At 40.7% G+C, this 20,777-nt stretch overlaps 1 protein-coding gene across 1 annotated transcript; it reads left to right on the top strand.

Moving 5' to 3' along the window:
• Positions 1-1,608: 1,608 nt before the first annotated feature.
• Positions 1,609-17,146, top strand: LOC106374739 (disease resistance protein RBA1-like). Its single transcript, XM_048743839.1, has 2 exons — positions 1,609-5,219; positions 16,912-17,146. Exons 1-2 carry the CDS (start codon positions 5,119-5,121, stop codon positions 17,144-17,146), a joined length of 336 nt encoding a protein of 111 aa, XP_048599796.1. The 5' UTR covers positions 1,609-5,118.
• Positions 17,147-20,777: the final 3,631 nt, after the last annotated feature.

The following is a 20,777-nucleotide window of genomic DNA, read 5'->3' as shown; positions in this document are numbered from 1 at the left end:
CCTTCACGCAAGCATCTCTAACCAGTAATATGTTTGATCTGCACTAAATGATTGAACCACTGAAAAGAGAACATCCAATATCAGCATGAAAGTGGAGAAGGGAATGGTAGGAAACAAAACAAACAGTGTAACCTATAACTTATAGGATGAAACAAAACTAAAACCAACACGACTTGGATGAATAAGAACAACGAAAACTATAGAGATAATATATTTGTGTCATACTGTAGTTATAAAATTATTAATATATTTTAGAATAAAAAACTAATAAATATAATTATTCTTATGTGCAACAACAACAGTAACCAAAGTAACCAATCTAACTTTTGATGTGAGAGATCTAATGTAGAAAATCAATTTGTAAATAATAGTATAAATAGATAAATAGATATTTTAAATGTACACAATACAAAATATATATATATATATTCATATAATTAATTCAATTAATTAAAACAAAGAGGCTCAAAATCAACATGATATACTATATTTACTATTAAAATTATGGGCTGGAAAAGAGAAAATTATTATTAAACAGTTAAAACACATGATAAAATAAACCAAAACCATAAAACTTTAAAGATCTACACATTTTTAATAATATGGCTAAACTAAATAGAAAATAAGTAATACAAATTTATAAATAAAATTTATATTATTTCAATATATATAAATGAAAAAGTTCAGATTAACCATTTCAGAAAAAACAAAATGACAAAAATATGAATTTGTACCCTTGAGAACAAGTAACTTTGTTCAGTATACCCCACTCTGCGGACTTCTTGATTAACTAATACAATAATACTAGGTGTTTGCCCACAATCTCGCGAATGATAATATTATATGAAAAGTACATGATATGTTTATAATGATGTAATTGTTGAATAATAATTAGAAATATTAAAAATTAACATTTAATAAGTTGATATTAAAAAATTCAGAGCTGTGAAATTTAAGATAATTACATAAATATAAGTCGTTAAAAATATTTTTCTTAAATGTAAGTATTATTACAATTGGTTCAAATAATTAGTTGTTAATACCTTTTTGTTTATTTAACATGTGGAAAACGAAAACACTCTTACATGTTTTTGTGTAGTTCCAAGAATATGGTTAGAGGCTTATATAGCTCTGGCTTCTTCGTTAATGATTTGTTTTCTTTATGTTTATATAGATCTAATGTAAACAATTAATTCGTAAATAATAGTATAAATATATATTTTAAATTTACACATTAAAAAGTATTAAATATAATAAATATATTCATATGATTAATTAATATTAATTAAAACAAAGAGGGTCAAAATCAACATGATATACTATATTTACTATTAAAAATAATTTAGGCTGGAAAAGAGCAAATTATTATTAAAAAGTTAAACACATGATAAAATAAAACAAAACAATAAAACATTAAAGATCGACATATTTTAAAAAATATGGCTAAACTAAATAGAAAATAAGACGTACGAATTTACGAACAAAAAATATATTATTTCAATATATATATATATATATATATATATATGAAAATGTTCAGATTAACCATTTCTGGAAAAAAAATGACAAAAGTAAGAATTCGTACACTTGAGAACAAGTAACTTTGATTAGTATACCCCACTCCGCGGAACTCTTGATTAACTAATACTAGGTGTTTGCCCGCGATTTTGCGGATGATAATATTATAAGAGAAATACATGATATGTTTATAATGTTATAATTTTTGAATAATAATTATAAATTCTAAAAATTTAACATTGAATAGTTTGATATTCAAAAATTTCAGCACCTATTTTTAGAAGAGCTGTGAAATTTAAAATAATTACATAAATATAAGTCGCTAAAAATATTTTTCTTAAATGTAAGTATTATTACAATTGGTTCAAATAATTAGTTGTTAATATTTTTTTGTTTATTTTAACACGTGGAAAACGAAAAACACTCTTACCATAAAAATGTATTTTTGTGTAGATCCAAGAATATGGTTAGAGGCTTCTATAGCTCTGTCATCTTCGTTGATGATTTGTTTTATTTAAATTTCTTTCATTTGTTTGATTGTTTCCAATTTATTTTAAATTTGACAAGAAACTAAATTGTTTTTGTGTATTTTTTTCAAAACAAAAGTTTCGGGTATGACTAAAAACTCAATTTTATTTTTATATGTGAATAAGGTATTAAACAATCTTAACATTTATAAACCATTCACGCCCAAACATACTTTAAGACCATCAAAGTTGTTATATACACCTCTTACAAATCATCATAAAACACATACAGTGAAAATATACAATAATATGGTTATATATATCACAATAATACAGTGAAAATATGGATATTGGGTTTTTTGGTCAAAACCAAATTAAGTTGTAGTTTAAAGATTGATTGGATCTGATATTTGATTTTTTTTGGGGGGTGTTTCTATTTATTTTGAATCGACTGATGATTGAACCTGTCGAGTTGATTTTTGGGTTTGTATTTCCAGCGCTAAATCTTTGTCGTCGACCAAACACTGATCATGAAGAAATCAACAAACTATCATCTTCAAAAGCCAAAAGCCAAGGATACCAGAAAATCATCATCCAACTTATAATATTATAAGAGACATATAAAAACATACACATGATATAATTAACACATATAACAAAAAAAATATGTGATGTTGAGATTAATAATATATTTTATAATAAACTAAATGTGTAAAAAATATTTTTGAGAATAACTTAGGTTTAAAAAATTCTTTATTAATTTCACATTGTTCACTATCACATACATATTTTAGATAGTAGAAGACAACAAATTGTGAGTTTTACTCATTTTAATTCAATTTATTATTTATATTTTATAGCATAGATGTAATATATTGTAATATACATATAAAATATATGTTATTTGTATATAGCCCCGGGCGTAGCCCGGGCAAAATCTCTAGTGTAATTAATACTTCGCCAAATGCAGTTGTATATAGTCTTGACTCTTGAGTCGCCTAGCAACACTATTCAGAGAAAAAAAATGTCTAGATTAATAAATACTATGGGGTGTCCGCGCTGCGCGCGGAATATTGTTTTATTATTGCTAAGAACATGATTTTTTTGGATAATGTAACTATTTTGTCGTTTTTATTTGTTAAAAGCATTATTTGGTGTTTTTAATGTGTTATGTAGTAGTAGGTGATAGGTTAATATATTTTGTGTTTGTTTTTTTGAATAATGTGTCATTGTGTGTACAGTCCTTGTTAATAGTGAAGTGAACCTCTAACGTAAAAGAATATTGAATTTCAATAACTTTGCATCTACGCATTTGTTGATTAATTCTAAGATTAACGGTTTCAACGTCAAAATTGTATTATATTTTTTCATATTTTTGAAAATTAAAACTTTTAAGATATTTTTTGTCCTCTTCCCATATTTTGACTTGAGCCGTCACCGTCTATGTAGTTCGTTACCTTTCTGGTGTGCGGTGCTTCTCACCATCACCGGAAAAAGACTCACTTCTTTCTCTTGTTTTTCTTTGAATTCTTCACCTGTGAGATTATATGGTCTTTGTTGTAGATCATATTTCTGAGTTTTCAGTTGTTCGGTTGATTCTCACGGTATTGTAGGTTGTTCCAGTCAATATTGATTGCTCATCTTTTTCTTTAGATTTCAGCTGATGTTAGGAATTGCATCTCCTTGGTTGGGTCAGAGTTTAATCGTCTTTGATGTTTTATTCCTCGTCGTTGGCTTACCGTCAATAGTCTTTGCTCGTCTTGGTTTTCAAGATCTAGTTTTTGATGTTCTGACTTCTATGCTCTCTTTCATAGCTCGAGGGCGGCTCCATAGTTTGCTGATTTCGTTTCGTCTCTCTTTCCCTCACTATTCTCGCATCTCTTTGCAGCTTTCATCGCATCTCTGGTGGCTCTCCCTTTCACCATGTTTGCCACTCGAGGTTTAGATAATGTTTCGTTCGTGTATGCTATGTGGGCTTGGAAGGTAATTTTTGGTCTCAAGTTTAGTTTCTGATTTTTTGGTGGTTGTCTTTCATTCTCCATTCCTCAAGTTGTTTATTTTCTTTCCATGTTTCCTTTGGTATAGGTGTGCGGAGCTAGTCTCTTGGAGCTTTGGTCTTTTCTATCCAGAGCTTTGTGTTTTTTCACTTGCATGGTCGTGTTGTATGTTCGTGTTTAGTTTATGAGATGTTTCTTGCCTTTTAGCTAATGGTTGTGATTCCGGTGCTTTAAGCATATATCTTCCTGCTTCTTGATGGTTTTGGCCTTTCGATTATTATTCTCCCTCTGGCTCGTTTTCTTGGTTATTTGTGTTGGTGCTCTAATTTCTTATTCTTAGTTTGATTATTAATAAATATATAATTTGTAAATAAAATAAGAAAAATTAGTAAAAAAATAATAAAATGGTGAAAATTTATGTATTTTTAGTTATTAATAAATTTAAAATTTAAAATATATTTATATTATTTTATTTATTTCGGACCAATAAGTGCGAGAAAGATTAGATAATACATAATTAGAAATTTATGGAGTAAATTGTAATAATTTAAAAGAAGAAAGATTTAAAATACAAAAAAAAACATGAAGACGCATGTCAACAAACCCTCCTTCTACGTGTCATAAGAAGGGAAAAAGTCAACTTTATATATATAGATAGATGATCACAGAAATGCACGAGCCTTAATTGACAAGTCATTTTTGCATTGACAAGGGCCGCGTGAGACCGCATACTTCAGTGTGAATCATATGCAGACGTAGACCTTTTTCTTTTTTTCTCTTGTTGTTGGTTTTATTCATACTCAAACTTACACTTGTTTTCTAGAATCTAGCAGTCACTGCCATATGACAAAATTCGACTATAGTATTCCCAACCATTCGAACTCGAACTTTATAACCAAAAAAAAAACATTTAATTAATTAGTTACTATGATTCTTGTGCCATGTATAAAATATTCATCATTTGTAGTAGTACAATCCACTAGTCTACACCCACTTAGTATACTAACTTACAGTTTTCCTCATGACGATCTCATCTCCCTCCAACTTTGGTAGTGTGTTCCTCATATTATCGAGGAGACCAGTTACGCTATGGGTTCGTCAGTCACCTTATAGACGCCTTTGAGAGATACGGGATCATGTTCTTTATAGATAAAGACGAGCAAAGGGGCAAAGATTTGACAAACCTATTTGTAAGGATGAAAGAGTCTAAGATCGCGCTGGTAATCTTCTCTAGCAGGTATTGTTAAGAATTATGAACATGAATTTAATATTTTTATGTTTCTAGTTTATTCAAATCGCTTCAACACATGTAGGTGTTCCCCATAGATGCATAATGCTTTGATTTGTTCATTCAGCATTAGTCGTAGTCCGAGTTTTGGTAATAAGTCTTCTAAAGTTGATGTATTGATCGTATGTGTTGAATACGAGTTTGGTAGATCGAATGATAGTAAAATGAACTCGGTTTTGTGGGTCTTACAAAGACGTTTTATTCACAATATGAGATAAACGAACGAGATTACAAAGAGTTTAGGGAAAGAAGGAAAATGTCGGAGCTTTGTTGAAAGACTCCGACGGAAACACTAAGCAAGGTGATCGGTTGTAAACCCTAGATCTTGTCGTTAATCACTTAGTGTCTGTTTTTGGATCCCCATCTTCTTCCCATTTGTTTTCCTTTTATAGGCTATACCCGTCTGTCACTCATTCGCCCTAGCAGTTAGGGCTTTAATTGTTGTTTAATGGGCTTTCCAGCCGAGCGATGGCTTGATGGGCCGACACTGATCCGGTCGGTCATTCGATCGTGAGGCTGAGTCGATCGAGCGATGGCTTGGTGGGCCGACACTGATCCAGTCGATCGCGAGGCCAAGTTGATTAGCTCGAACTCTAACATGGATCGTTAGGTTAGATCCCGGTTAGTCTCCTGATAGAGTTGGTCCGAATCTTATTAACCGATGGGCCTTGTGGGAGAATGCTAAATTCATCTCCAACAGTAAGCTCCCCCCAGTCCGCTTGCGAAGAAACGTTTGTCTTCGTAGTGGAATGTCGTGAATTGGTTCTGACGGTAATGGATTCGGTCGTGCTTCTGATTGGGGTTCATTGATCGGTTAGACGACCGCCGCCCTGAATGATCTTGACAATCAACGGACAGCCGTTAGTTTTCCACGATTCTTTTTGGCAGTCGATCGATCACCTGGCTTTTGCCCATCGATTGGTCGCCTCTTATGTCGCATGTCGAAGCTCATTGGTTTGGATTAATCCTGTTGTGTGGAAATCTAGAACGTCGCCTCCGTTGGCGCGGAGTTTTGAATGTGATAATCTGGCCCAAATAGGCCTAATAACAGTATTATCTCCAAAGCCCGTTATTTTAGCTATAAATAAGGTCTTAATCTCCTATTTCTTCACTTCTCTTCAAACCCAAAAGGTACTTTCTCTCTCCCTTTCTCTCTTCGTCTCCTCATCGATTTCCTCTCTCTCTTTTTTTTTTTCTTTTCCGGGATCGATTGGTCGATCGTTCTTTGAGGAGGAGGGTTCGTTGGCTGAGACCGGGTTAAGCTTTTCGCGCGATCGATTGACGGTCGATCGATCGGTCTTGAGTCCTCCACGCGCGCCGTTGATTTCTCCCAAACAGTTGGATCCGGCGATTAGGGTTAATCGCGACGACACGGCTGCTTGATCTGTCGATTCGGGGACTTGCATTGAAGGGACGCTTGGTAGAAGCGAAGGTAGGCGACATCCTGTGGTCGACCACGAGCACTCCGGGGCGAGCGACGATGACGGAGGCGTTGGGCGCTTTGTGTGCGACTCTCGTCCGGCTAAGGTTGGGCATGTTGGGCAGCGCTCGAGCAACTCCGAGGTTGCGGGGCAATCATCGCGGAGGTCCATTCCTGCGACCGAACGACTGACTCCGTTTCGTTTTCTCTGTGATGGAACGATTGAAGAACTTCCAGATCTCGCTCCGTCATTTGATCGGTCGTGTGGGGCAGATGGGAAGGATTGGGGCGACGTTGCCTCTACCCGTTCTACTCTAGAAGGGGTTTCCTTGTTGATGGAAGCAAGCCGAGCGTCCGGCGTGACCTTCATGATCCCGAGATCAGACCAGCGTCCATGGAATCCGCCGGTTGGATACTGCTGCGTTTACGAGTCGTTTTTCGGGGAGGATTCGAGATTGTGGTTTCCAATTCCTCGTTTGATCACTTCTTATTGCTTTCGACGGGGGATTGCCATCAGTCAGCTTATGAATGGGGCGGTCAGGATAGTTGTTGCGTTAATGGTTATGGCGGCAGAGATTGACGTATCGTTGACCATTCTAATCTTCGAGGAACTAACACAAGTTCAGCCAAAACCAAATGGACTTTACTCAGTACAGATGAGGTCGGGTTTGAACGTCTTTACCAGTCCCCTTATCAAGACTAAGAGATGGCAACGCTCCTACTTTTATGTCAAAGCGGACGAGGCTTGATTCGTGGATCCGCTGGAAGTCGATCGCCGGGTTTTAGGGAATAGTTGTATTGGTAGATCGTTTTATGTCGATCTGTTCTTCGTGTGGTGTTGATTCTAACCTTTTCTTTAAATTTTTTGCAGTGGGTCACCCAAACACCTTTGGTCCTTGGGACGCTTTTCGGAGGGACTTACCGAAGATCGTCGCGCTACGTCCTCAAGAGTGGAAGGATTTTGGCCGCAAAAGAATCCGTCATCAATGAAGACGCATTGCTAACAGTTTGTCTCCTTTGTCTATTTTTTGCTGTTTTTCCTCTCCTCCAGTCCGATCAATTGACTGTCATTATCTCTTCATGTTTTCCATCTCTTCCTCCCCCTTTTCCCTTTTGGCAGTTGATTGGGCAGCAAACGTTCCTTGCGAGGAACCGAAGGGAAGGAAAAGACTAAAACTTCCGATCATGGGGACTCCTTCTAAAGTGTATCCAGACTACAGCGAAATCCTGGCTGCTCAACTGAGGGATGCAAACTTTGGTCCTTCGGTGAACACGGACGGGACGGGTAGCGCGGCTGCGGATTCATCAATCGATCGGGCGCCGGCGCCGGTGAGCATTACGGTAGATTCCGGCGTTGAAGGGCCTGTTGACGTTCGTCCGCCGAAGAAAAAGAGAAAGAGGACTAAGTCTTCTAAAGAAGTGAGGGCTGATCCTCCTTTGGATGGAGATGAAAGGGAGGCTGCTCAAACACAACTCAAACCAATGGGTGGCGATGAGATGGAGGAAGGCGATGAAGTCGCTCCCATAGAGGATTCTACGGGCCCGCCCGGAGATGAGTCTTCGTGGGGGGGGGGGGGGAGATCCGGGAGCCTGGTGAGGTAACTCGTCCGATTGACGGTGGGACGCAAACGATGCTATCTGTTTCTGAACTTGTGTTTCCGGACAAGTTTGCTGAATCACTTCATGCGGATGCTGAGGTAGGCGTTTGTGTTTGATTTTTCACTTATATTGTTGCCTTGGGTGATGATCTTCTTATTATCGATTGATCCCCTTTTTTTTTTTTGGTTTTCTCTTGGTCTAGGCTGCTGCCCGGAAGAATGCTCTCATGATGGAGTACGAAGACGCTTTGCAGAAGATGGCATTGGACCTTAAGAAAGCTGAAGAGACGATCAAGATCAAAGAGGCTGGGCTTGAAGCGACCAAAAAGGAGAAGCACGATAGGGATAAGGAGTTGGCCGCCGAACGAGGCCGCTATTCCCGCGAGCGTCGGCAAGCGTTCCAGGCGGTTGCAGATCTCGAGGAGGAGTTAGAGACCGCCCGGAGCAAGATTTCTCGGCTAGAGGCGGAGAAGGTCGAGGAGCTTGAGAAGACGAAGAGAGCGATGGATCGTATGAGACAATCTCGCAATCGCGAGCTTTTATCTGAGATAAGTTGCGTGGTTGCTGCGGCTAATAGGCGTTTCAAAAAATTTCGGAAGTATATTGTCGATCGAGATGAGAAGGAGGAGAGGCGTTTACTCCACGGCACGGCTCTTGGAACCTTGGATGCGTTGAGCTTATTGGAGAAAAAGGGGCTGTCCGTCCCACAACAACTGAAGGATCTCTTGACTGCTAACGAGGCGAAGTTCAAGGAAGAGGTAGAGAAAGTTAGTATTGAAGTTATCACGGAGCGCGATCTTGCTCTTTCACCTCCTCGTAGGGACTTGCTTCTTCGTGGGAACCAATTTGGATCCAACTTCGGCACTGTTGATTCTGATTCCGCGACGACCCTTCGATCTCCTGTCCTTCGTGGCGAGAGTTTGATCGCTGCTTCGGATCCGGCCGTTGCCTGTCAATCGACGGTTGTCACGTCCGAGGGTCGTGCGGTTACTCCGGACAGTCTTGGGGGCCCTGCGTCTGCGGGGGTCGCGGAGACAGTAAGTGTTGTCTCATCGGAAGTAGCCATCGAAGAATAGTCTTCAAGGGTTGACCGTGCTACTTGTTGTTGTTTTACTACTTATGTCTTTTTCTTTTTATTTGACACCTTTTGTTGTGGCCTCTGAACTACGTCTTTTGTTTGGTCGACCGCTTGCTGTTGCATTTGGTCTGAAACCGTTGTTGTATCTTTTGGATCTTCTTCCTTCTCCTAGTTTCGGACGTTCTCTCTTAAATTCTATGTAATGTGTAAGCTCAGCTTCTTATGATGGAGATGTGATGACTTTTTCTCTTAAATTCTTAAGAGCTCTAGCTTGCTCTACTCTGTCGCTGCTTATAGCAATTAGGCGATTTTGGGTTCAAAGATGACGAATCAAGAAGCTTCCGTTGATGGGGCTTTATCACGGGTTTGCCGTTTGCGGAGGGCTAGCTCGTCCTGTCCCTTTGTGGCGGCGCAAGCTATAGATAAATCCGTCTAAAGCTCGGCTTCGTGATGAGAAGCGTCTAAGCTCGCCCGTCATGGTTCTTAGTCAACAGAAGCAAGAAGACGTCCCTTGAAGATGCGTCAACGAACTCGGGGTAGCCGTGGTATTACCTTCGACTGAATGATGCCGACGGCGAATCTGGACCGCGCGATGTATAGTCATCCAAGCCGATTGGAAGTAACGTACAAGCGTTCGCGCGGTGTCTTTGGTGAGTACTCTAACATACATAAAGGATATAAGAGTCTTTATGTATATGTTTTTGTTCGGAGTATGGCTGAACCTGGTGACAGGCTGCCTACGTACCCTGGTAAAGGGATAAGCCAATCGTAGTTCGATTTGACCGAATGGCGGTTTGGTCATTTGCCATGATTCAGGGAAAAAGTGACGAAAACGTGCTCATTTGGTGTTTGGGCAGAAGTGACACAGTGTCATCTGTCTGGAGCTGGATGAGAGTGACGTATCGTCATTCGTTCGGCTCTAAGCGAAAGTGATGCTAAGGTCATTCGCTTGTTTTTTTTTTTTTTTTTTTTTTTTTTTGCCGTCCCATAGTAGACGGTTAGGTAAGGTACTTCCGAAGGTTGGCGGCGTTCCACGCTCGTGGTACTGGTTCGCCAGCCAAGGTTTCCAATCGATAGACGCCAGGCTTAATGATCTCGACTATCTTGTATGGTCCTTCCCAGTTTGTCCCCAACTTGCCGGCCTTCCATTCTTTCGTGTTTTCAAACACTTTGCGGAGGACTTGGTCGTTGAGTTCTATCGTTCGAGCGCGAACCTTCTTGTTGTAATAAGATTCGGCGAGGTGTTGGTAGTTCTGGATTCGGAGCAGTGCCTGGTCTCTTCGTTCTTCGATCGCATCCAAGGCATCAAATAGCATCTCTCTGTTAAGTTCCTCGTTCCGCGGCATCTTTGCTCGGCGAAGACTCGTAACGTTGACTTCCGCCGGAGCCATAGCTTCGACTCCGTATGCCAGGGAAAATGGTGTTTGACCAGTCGCACTCCGTAGGGTTGTTCTGTGCGACCAAAGTACTCCATCCAACTCGTCGGCCGAATGACCCTTCTTGAGGTCCAAGCGTTTTTTGATGCCATCCAAGATTGTCTTGTTGGTGGGTTCGGCTTGTCCGTTGCATTGTGGGTAGCGAGGCGTCGCTGTGTTCAAACGAATTCCCCATCGTTGTAAGAAACCGCGGAAGTTGTTAGAAATGAACTGAGAGCCGTTGTCAGTGATGATTTCGTAGGGAAGGCCATGTCTGTGATGTGGACGAATGCTTTTGCTTCGACCCATTTGGTGAAGTAGTCCGTCATGATCAGGGCGTATTTACGTTGCCTGGAGCTTGGCATTGGTTGGATGAGATCCGTCCCCCAACGCATGAATGGGTAGGGAGCTGTCATAGTTCGTAGAGCTTCGGTCGGGCTGTGTATGTTCGGCGCGTGTCATTGGCATTTATCGCACTTGTGTGCGTACGTCTCGCAATAGGCGACCATAGTTAGCCAGTAAAAACCGAGGCTTTTTACTTTAAGAGCCAGCGCTCGTCTGCCTGAATGGTTCCCCGCTGCTCCTTCGTGGGTTTCGGCCATGGCGAGAGATGCTTCTTCCACATCGAGGCATGTTAACAGAACTTTGGCAGAGGTCCAACGATGCAGTCTCCCATCGATGAGGACGTAGTTCGCACCCTTGGTTTTCAATCGACGGGCTTCCCATTTGTTTTGCGGAAGTGATCCGTCTAAGAGAAAACAGATAAAAGGGGTTCACCAGTAACGCGGTGTATCATTCTGTCGATCGCCTGACTCACTTGTATCCATCTCTTCTGTTGCGTCGATTGCTACTAGATGATCGCTCTCATCGTGCGACAGAATGATGCTTGGTTTGTCAATTTGCTGAATCGGAATGGTCCGCTTTATTTGATCTCTTGGACTACTCCCGAGCGCTTCTAGAGCATCTGTGCAGACGTTTTCTCCGCGGGGAATCCTCGTAAGTTGTAAAGACTCGAATCTTTTGGTTAGGTCTTGCACAACTTTAAGGTAAGCGTCCATTCACTCGTTCCTAGCGTCGTAGTCCCCGCTAAATTGATTAGCGACCAATTGAAAGTCGCAGTAGGCGTGGATGCGCTTTGCTTGGACTGCTTGCGCTAGGCGTAATCCAGCAATGAGGGATTCGTACTCTGCTTTGTTGTTGGATGCTTTGAAACCAAGTCGGAAAGATTGCTGGAGCAATTCGCCGGTGGGGGATTGGAGGTGGATACCGATCCTGGAATCTTTAGTGGAGGATGATCCGTCGACGTGCATGATCCAGGTGGCGTTGGGCAGTTGCAAATCTTGTTCGAGTTCTGGCGTTAGCTCGATGAGAAAATCGGCCAGCACTTGAGACTTAGCAGCTGGTTTGCTCTGAAACATGACGTCATATTCACCAAGCTCGATGGCCCACTTCAAAAGTCTACCCGAGTGATTGGAGTTTTGCATGACGGCTCGTAGTGGTAGGTTTGTCAGGATGACGATCGAATGAGATTGGAAATATGGCCGAAGTTTCCTTGCTGAAGTCATAACTGCCAACGCCATCTTTTCGAGGGTCGAATACCGTGTCTCTGCGTCGGTCATGCGTTGGCTGGTATAGAATATTGGACGCTGCTCGCCTCATTCGTCTTTGACGAGCACACTACTCACAGCCGCGTCGGAGACTGCAATGTAAAGGTATAATGTGTCGCCTTTTTCCGGCTTGGCCAACACTGGTGGCGTCGTAAGATAACGTTTGAGCTGTTCGAATGCTTCCTCACAGCGTTCGTTCCAAATGAATTTCTTGTTGCCGCGCAGCAGATTATAAAACGGAAGGCACTTATCAGTCGACCGTGATATAAATTGATTGAGGGCAGCGATTCGACCGGTCAACCGTTGCACCTCGCGACTGTTTTTGGGACTAGGAAGGTCAAGGATGGCAGTTATTTGCTTTGGGTTCACCTCAATCCCCCTTTGAGTGACTATGTATCCAAGAAATTCGCCGGACGTTACGCCAAAGGTGCATTTCGTTGGATTGAGCTTCATGTCGTACTTGTTCAAGATGAAGAAACAGTCTTTGAGGTGGTCTATATGATCGGCTTCTTTTTGGGATTTCACCAACATATCATCAATGTATACTTCCATTGTGGCTCCCAATCGCTCGGCGAACATTTTGTTGACGAGTCGTTGGTATGTCGCTCCGGCGTTCTTAAGGCCGAAGGGCATTACTTTGTAGCAGTATATCCCGCGGTCAGTGATGAAGGCTGTTTTCTCTCGATCGTCTGGATGCATCATTATTTGGTTGTAACCGGAGAAGGCATCCATAAATGTCAGCAGCTCGTTGCCAGCTGTTGATTCGACTAGTCGATCGATGTGAGGGAGGGGGAAGCTGTCTTTAGGACATGCTTTGTTGAGGTCTGTGAAGTCGACGCAGACCCTCCATTTGCCATTCTTCTTCTTTACAACGACTGGGTTTGCCAGCCATTCGGGATACTTCACTTCCGTGATTGAGCCTGCGTTAAGCAATCGATCAACCTCTTCATTGACGGCCTTTGATCGTTCGGGGCCGAGCTTACCCCTTTTTTGACGAATTGGTTTGAACGTTGGGTCGACGTTGAGCTCGTGTGTAGTTACGCCCGGGTCTATCCCTTTCATATCGAAGGTAGACCAAGTAAATGTGGAGGCGTTATCCTTAAGAAACGAAATGATCTTGTCTTTCATGTCATCGGGAAGGTGGGCGCCTACTCGGACGGTCTTGGCTTGGTCACTGTCGTCGATGGTTACCTCCAGAATCTCTTCCTTGAAAGGATATATCTTCTGGATTGGTTTCACGACTGAGTTAACGTGGGAAGTCGCGTTGCGGTCTTTTTTCTCGGCCACGAGGAGATCTCAAGCAGCTGCTTGGTCTCCCCGAAGTGTAATGATCCGTCCTTCGTTACCAGGAAATTTGATACATTGGTGATAGGTCGAAGGGATAGCCTTCATCGCATGGATCCATGGCGTACCTAGGATTGCGTTATATGGAGCTTGAACGTCAATGACGGAGAACATGACGTTCTTGGCGATGCCTACGGCGTATACTCGCAAGCGTATCGTTCCAAGCATGGTTTCGGTTGATCCGTTTAAACCTGTTAGCGATCGTGCGGAAGGTTTCATATCGTCAAGGCTTATCCCCATCTTGACGAGTGTTCTTTTAAAGATAAGATCGACTGAACTGCCAGTGTCCATGAGGACTTTGGTGACCGTGCAGTCGCTAATTCCGACGTCAACGAGGAGTGAATCGTTGTGCGGCATGTGGACACCTGCCGCGTCTTCGGCAGAAAAGGTGATTGGAGGGCTAGCCTCTTGAGTGGTGGGCCAGCGCTTAGTTGTGATTGCCTTCCGTCGGAAGGCTTTCACGGATCTGACAGAATCGTTGCCAGGAGGGGATCCTCCCATGATCACGTTCAAGTGCTGAAACTGCTCTTGATGCTCTTCCTCGGGTCGTACCGTTCGTTCAGCCCTAAGTGAATTGAGACGTGTACGCAAGTCTTGAGTCTTGCGTTGATATGGAGCGATTGGCTCTGGCTCCGCTTTGGGACGGTCGATCTTGCATCGTTTGAGTTTTTCGCGAAGATCCGAGATCTTCGAGTTAAGCTTAATTCGAAGATCAGTCGCCTCGATACAATTGGATTGATTGTTTGACAACAGTTCCCGTTTAAGTTCGTCTTGCCGATGGAGTGGATCTTTTCTCTTTGCGTCTAGGATGTGACGAGCGTCTGAAACATTGAGCTTCCTTATGGAACGACTGATCCGAGGCGGTGCGCCATCGATCTCGATAAGCGTGCTGCTACTTCCTATTGTTCGCGCTGAGGTGTTGGTGAGAGTGAGACTTTCGACCGTCTTTCCCGATTTTTGGTTGAGTGAATGACGTAGATCGTCCTCCGGTGTTGCCGCTGTGGATGGTGTGGCTCAGATTGTGAAAATCGTTCGCCGAGCTTTTGGTTTCTCTTCGTCGGAGGTTGACTCCTCATCATGATGCGATTGGTCGCCGTCATCTGCCGGAGGGGAGTCTTCTTCTTTTTTTCGTTGGACTTTTTCTTCTTGTCCTTGCTTTTGCTCCAACTCTTACTGTTCTTGGTCGTTTTTGGTTTTGGTGGTTTGACCTCGGTGCGACCGTCGCTAGTGGAGGCGAGCCATGCCTCGTAGAGATGTCTGCATTTTTTGGTGTCATGACCTCTCATATCATGGTACTTGCAGAACTTGTTCTGGTCGTATGAGCTCTTAGAGTTGGCGGACGCGGGCTTACGGGACTGCTGTGTTTTCCCTTCGGTCTCGCGTTCCCATACATTCCACCCTGGTTCACGTACCGCAGCAACTACACCAGATTGATCGTCTTCGGAGATGGCATAGACAGGTCCTTTCTTTTGGTAAGGGGCGTGCTGTCGTGGCTCTTGGGCGTTCGATGTCTTTGGCTTTAGAGCCTGTTGCTTGGCGTTGTAAGCTTGCCTATCTTCGTCCATCTTGAGAAAGTTCTTTGAATCGTGCAGAGCGTCTTCGATGGTTATAGTTGGGTTAATCCCGAGGTAATCGTGAAACTTGGAGTTTATCCAAAGAGCGTTGGTCAAAGCTTCGACAGTAGTGTGGTCTTGGGTAGGTACCGTTGATAGTACTTGCTTGAATTTTTCCATAAAGTCCTTCAGACTCTCGTTTTGCGATTGGGACAAATTCCATAGGTCGGCCATGGATGTTCCTTGACGGGACCACATGATGTAGTTTTTGAGGAAAGAGGCGGACAGGTCGTCGAAGCTATCGATCGAACCTTCTTTCAAATGTGAAAACCAACTTAGGGCCGGTCCGGAAAGGCTCTCGACGAAGAGTTGGCAGAGGCCTGCGTCTTTTTCTTCGTCGGAAAAGTGATTTCGACCCATAGCGATGTTGAAAGCGGTGATGTGATCGGTCGGATCTGAATCTCCCTTGTATGGAGGGATACAGAGTTTCTCCGTCTTCTTGATCTTGACTTTCGTTATCCGCTGGGTGAAAGGGTTTCGCCGGGTGGTGGTGAGAACGCATTCGATCTCTGGTGTGGATGCCTTGACATGATGTATCTTGGAGTGGATGTCCCGCAGTGAGAGTTGCAAATCGGCGATTTGGCGGCTAGTCAGAGAGTCTGAGCCATCAGTCGTTTGTGCAACCTCACCATTCGTAGGGTTTGCTTCGTCTGTTGGTTGTTCGACTCCAAGGTTAGGGTTTGCGGTTGCGAACAACCTTCTTCTTGCCGTTTCCGCTCTGTCGTTTTCGCCATCTAGAGTTCCGAGAGCAGCAGCGAGTGCGGCCAGACGGTCGCTCGTAGCTTTGTTGGTTTCTTTTTGTTGAATGAAACGTGCCATGATGGCCTGCAGCATCTCGGGAACGGATTGGGTCGGTGCGAACAGAGCGTCGGGAGCTGGCGTAATAGAGGCCGACGGTCGGTTACCGTCAGCGGGTGTGTCGTCGGGACTCATACTGAGTTTGTGAACGTTACTCTGTAAGGCCCCACGGTGGGCGCCAAATGTTGAATACGAGTTTGGTAGATCGAATGATAGTAAAATTAACTCGGTTTTGTGGGTCTTACAAAGACGTTTTATTCACAATATGAGATAAACGAATGAGATTACAAAGAGATTAGGGAAAGAAGGAAAATGTCGGAGCTTTGTTGAAAGACTCCGACGGAAACACTAAGCAAGGTGATCGGTTGTAAACCCTAGATCTTGCCGTCAATCTCTTAGTGTCTGTTTTCGGATCCCCATCTTCTTCCCATTTTTTTCCTTTTATAGGCTATACCCGTCTGTCACTCATTCGCCATAGCAGTTTGGGCTTAAATTGTTGTTTAATGGGCTTTTCAGCCGAGCGATGGCTTGATGGGCCGACACTGATCCGGTCGGTCATTCGATCGTGAGGCTGAGTCGATCGAGCGATGGCTTGGTGGGCCGACACTGATCCAGTCGATCGCGAGGCCAAGTTGATTAGCTCGAACTCTAACATTGATCGTCAGGTTAGATCCCGGTTAGTCTCCTGATAGAGTTGGTCCGAATCTTATTAACCGATAGGTCTTGTGGGAGAATGCTAAATTCATCTCCAACAGTATGTCTCCGCAGGTATGCAGAGTCCAGCTGGTGCATGGATGAGCTTGTGAATATAAAGAAACGTGCAGAGAAAGGAAAGCTCGAAGTCATTCCCATCTTTTACAAGGTTAGGGCAAAAGATGTGAGAGCACAAACAGGCAAGTTTGGTGACAAATTTTGGGCGCTAGCAAAGGTTTCTAGTGGAGATCAGATCAAGAAGTGGAAGGATGCACTAGAATGTATCTCCAATAAGATGGGTTTGTCCTGAGAGACAAAAGGTACTATTCGTGCTTATTATGTTCCTAAGAGCATGATTATCGCTAAAGTGGGTTTAAGGGTTTCTTAAATTTTTTTTTTTGTCCGAAAAAAAAATTAAAAATGAACTAATCGCGGGCCGCCACGTGTCAGTGGGGTCCGCGAACAGTACATTAAACCAACAAAAGTCGATCCTTATTTGATCACTTTTGTTACCGGTTTTTTTGCTGATTTGTGGGGCCCACCACTATTTTTTTTGTAAAACCCCCTTTAAAAAACTAGGGATAAAGATGGCCTTAAGGTCTTAGCTATCATAAAAGAAAACATAAGACAATAATACCCATACGGATATTTGAACACAACGGTGTGCTGCTTCAATATCCTCTACTCTTTTATATCATTGATCTTTCCTATATCTTACAGTTCCATAACTTGTAGTTTATCACGTACAATATTTTGATTAAAATACATTCACAAGATATATATATACTTATTATGTTACAATACTTAGCAGTTCCGAAGCTGATTTTATCAAGGGAATTGTTAAGGAAGTTGAAAGAGTTAGAACTGCCACTGTTCGCGGGGGTGCACAAAGTCATCATTGTATCAAGTTTATCCCGAATAAAAGGATAAAGATTTGCAAAAAATTTCCAGAAGATGAGGCGAAAAGTGTTGAAATTGCCCATATGAATTTCTCTAACGCAAGAGGGGAAGAGGAGCAAAATCAAGAAGTTCTGGTATTTAATCATGATTTTGTTAAATAATTTATGTACATAAACAAAGTACGAAGGGATTATTTCCCATTTGAGACGTTATATATTGCATAGTTTTTTCCAGACATTATTTACTTAGTTAACCAGAGGTCATTAGCTCAGTTAAAATGGATTCATCACCATTAATGTGTTAGAAGTTCTAGTTCGAGTAACGGCTGGAACAAAATTAATATTAAATAGTGTGGTTTTGGACTTGGTTGGATTACGGATTTTGGCCCTAAACCTCTAGGTATTCATTCAGTAAAAAAATATTTACTTACTTATTCTGTTTGATTTTGTAACTTTCGTAAGAAATTATATTAGCTTTGCGTTAGCGCGGGTCATTTTTTTTTTTTGTGTACAAGGCCATTAGTGCGGGTAATTTTGGGTAATTCTGCTATATCTAAATTATTAAAACTGAAGTACAAATAGAACTAATCTTTTTTTAACAAGTTATTACATTAATTATTATTCTATTTTTCATTCAGTTAAACAACTTCATTAATTATATTATCTTACCAATACATCGTATCATTAATTATATTAACATAATAATAATCAACATTAACTTTGTACCAATTATAAAAATCAAAAATGTAAAATAACTTGATTTTTCATATGGTTAAAATTTTGGTTTAGTTTGTTTTACTAAAAAAAAAATTATCTTAGTTTTAATCGGTGAAAAACTACGTAGCCAAACACATAATTCAAAGACATAATTTATGTGAGCAAAATAATAACTTATATCAAAATAATAAAAACGTATTACATATATTGTCACTTAATTTTTCAACCATATAACTATTTTACTAAATAATAAAAAAACTCTTTCTATTTTTATTTGTTTATAGGATCCGTTAGGCATAGACATTCGGTAACTATTCAGGTACGAGTTGTTTCTTTCAGATATCAGATTTTTTTGGGTTTTGAAATAAGACACGTTTGGATATTATAAATTTATGGGTGTGTTTCGAGTTGATCCTCCCGGGTTTACATATTTTGGTTTTGATGTATAAGAATCTAAAAATATTCAAATACCAATATATCTTAAACGGGTTTAGAATTTTCGTACCAGAAATAACTACATTACCCGATTCAATCTGAATCTTTTGAATACAATTAGTTATATGGTGACACATCTAAAACATATAGAACTAATTATGAAAAAATATCAATTATAAAAACGTAATAACCAATACCCGTGCGGATGCGCGGATCAAGCTCTAGTAATTTATTATAATTAAGTCATATTTACATTGCAGTATGATACATAAAAATTTTGAGTTTTAAGTGATTTTTGTTAAACCACTCTAGAATATTATCTAAAACCATGGAATTTGAGTTTTTTTTTTAACTAAGATTCTCTTTCCAAAACTCTAAAGTCACTTGAAACCGTTAAATTCCACAACTTAAAATATTTTCAATAACAGTAGATTTCAGAGTGGATTTCAGAGTATTTTATGAAATGTCAAATTCAATAATAGTAGATTTTAATTGTGTTTTTAAAATTCATGTTTGAATTATAGTGGATTTGTCATTTCAATACAAGTCAATTCAAATTATCACTTGAATACATCTCCTTAGTGTCTAACTATTGATTATCATAGAACACCAGAAATAAATAGGAAATAACGGATACAAATAAAAATGAAAGAATGATGAGGAATGATTACTTTTTTACCAAATTTAATGAAGAAAAAAATTGTTATATTTTACTCTAAAACAAAATGAATCGAAATGAATGGAAAAGAAAAATTATTCCTCATAAATGGTAAAATTTGAAGAAGGATGAATTGTAACCTGACGCCGAGCCCACCAGAACCCAGAGTAGATCAGTAGCTTTGTGATGATGTCAGGAGTAGTCACGACAGATGGACTCAGTGATTGAACTCACACCAGTCCTGATTTCACGTCATGTGGCGTCGTAATCAGAGAAAGAGATCAATACTCAATGGAGAATTTGATCTGAAGAAGAAACCTTGCAGATGACCTTGAGTCGCCATCCGAGGTGCTCTGCCTGAGAGAGACGCCAACTGGATAGCTTCAGGGATGCAAAGGGAGAGCTTGAACCACAGGGAATGTATGATAGTCTCCCTTGTGATGATGAGGAGGCTGTCGAGAACGCTGTGGTGAAGAATCGCTGTCAGAAGCATTCAGATCTTAGAATCGCCATCTTGATCACCACAAGGGATTTACTTTGATATCCTTCCACAGACCTTAAAAGAACATTGTGGACACACATGAAATGGGACCAAAGTCTCGCAGGCTCTTAAAGACCAAAAAAGGTAATCTCATATTCTCTTGATGAATCTATCATACTCTTCATTTTTAGACACTCTTATCAAAAGTGGTTAAAGTCAATTATACCCTTACTCCATCTAACCAATCAGGTGTTTTCTCTCTCTTCTTCACTTCTCCCTTCTCTCTCCTCCCACCTTCTATTCGGCATATTCTTTCTCTCTCTCCCCCGAGAACCATTGTTTTGGACTTGTTTTCCAGTTGATTCAATTCGTACCAACACTAAATTAAGGGAATTTTAACGAATTATAAGTGTACATTCATACCCAGAACTATATTAAGCACTACATGTGTATCCAACACTACATTAAGCATACATGTTTTCCCAATTGATTCAGTTCGTACCTTACACTAATGGTATAACTTTGTATAACTTGGTACAACTGGTATAACTTATAATTAGTTGAACCGTAAAAATGTAAAACTTATATAATTAGATTAGTAAAACTGTAAAAACAAAATGAAATGAAATGGCATTATGATATTACAAAACTTATATATTTCATGAAATTAAGTATTTTATTAGATGGTTAGATGAAAAATGATTATATGAAACTGAATGTAAGTAACACTACATGTGTACCCAACACTACA

This window comes from Brassica napus, chromosome C1 (assembly GCF_020379485.1).
Source record: "Brassica napus cultivar Da-Ae chromosome C1, Da-Ae, whole genome shotgun sequence".
Lineage (NCBI taxonomy): Eukaryota > Viridiplantae > Streptophyta > Magnoliopsida > Brassicales > Brassicaceae > Brassica > Brassica napus.
The sequence above is the reverse complement of the archived record's forward strand: the minus strand, read 5'-3'. Positions and strand labels throughout refer to the sequence as shown.

Excerpts from the sequence above, each read along its gene's own strand:
- LOC106374739 (XM_048743839.1), top strand. The coding sequence starts at position 5,119 with ATGTTCTTTATAGATAAAGACGAGCAAAGGGGCAAAGATTTGACAAAC. Across the intron at positions 5,220-16,911 it reads CTGGTAATCTTCTCTAGCAG|GTATGCAGAGTCCAGCTGGT; the intron begins GTATTGTTAAGA and ends ATGTCTCCGCAG.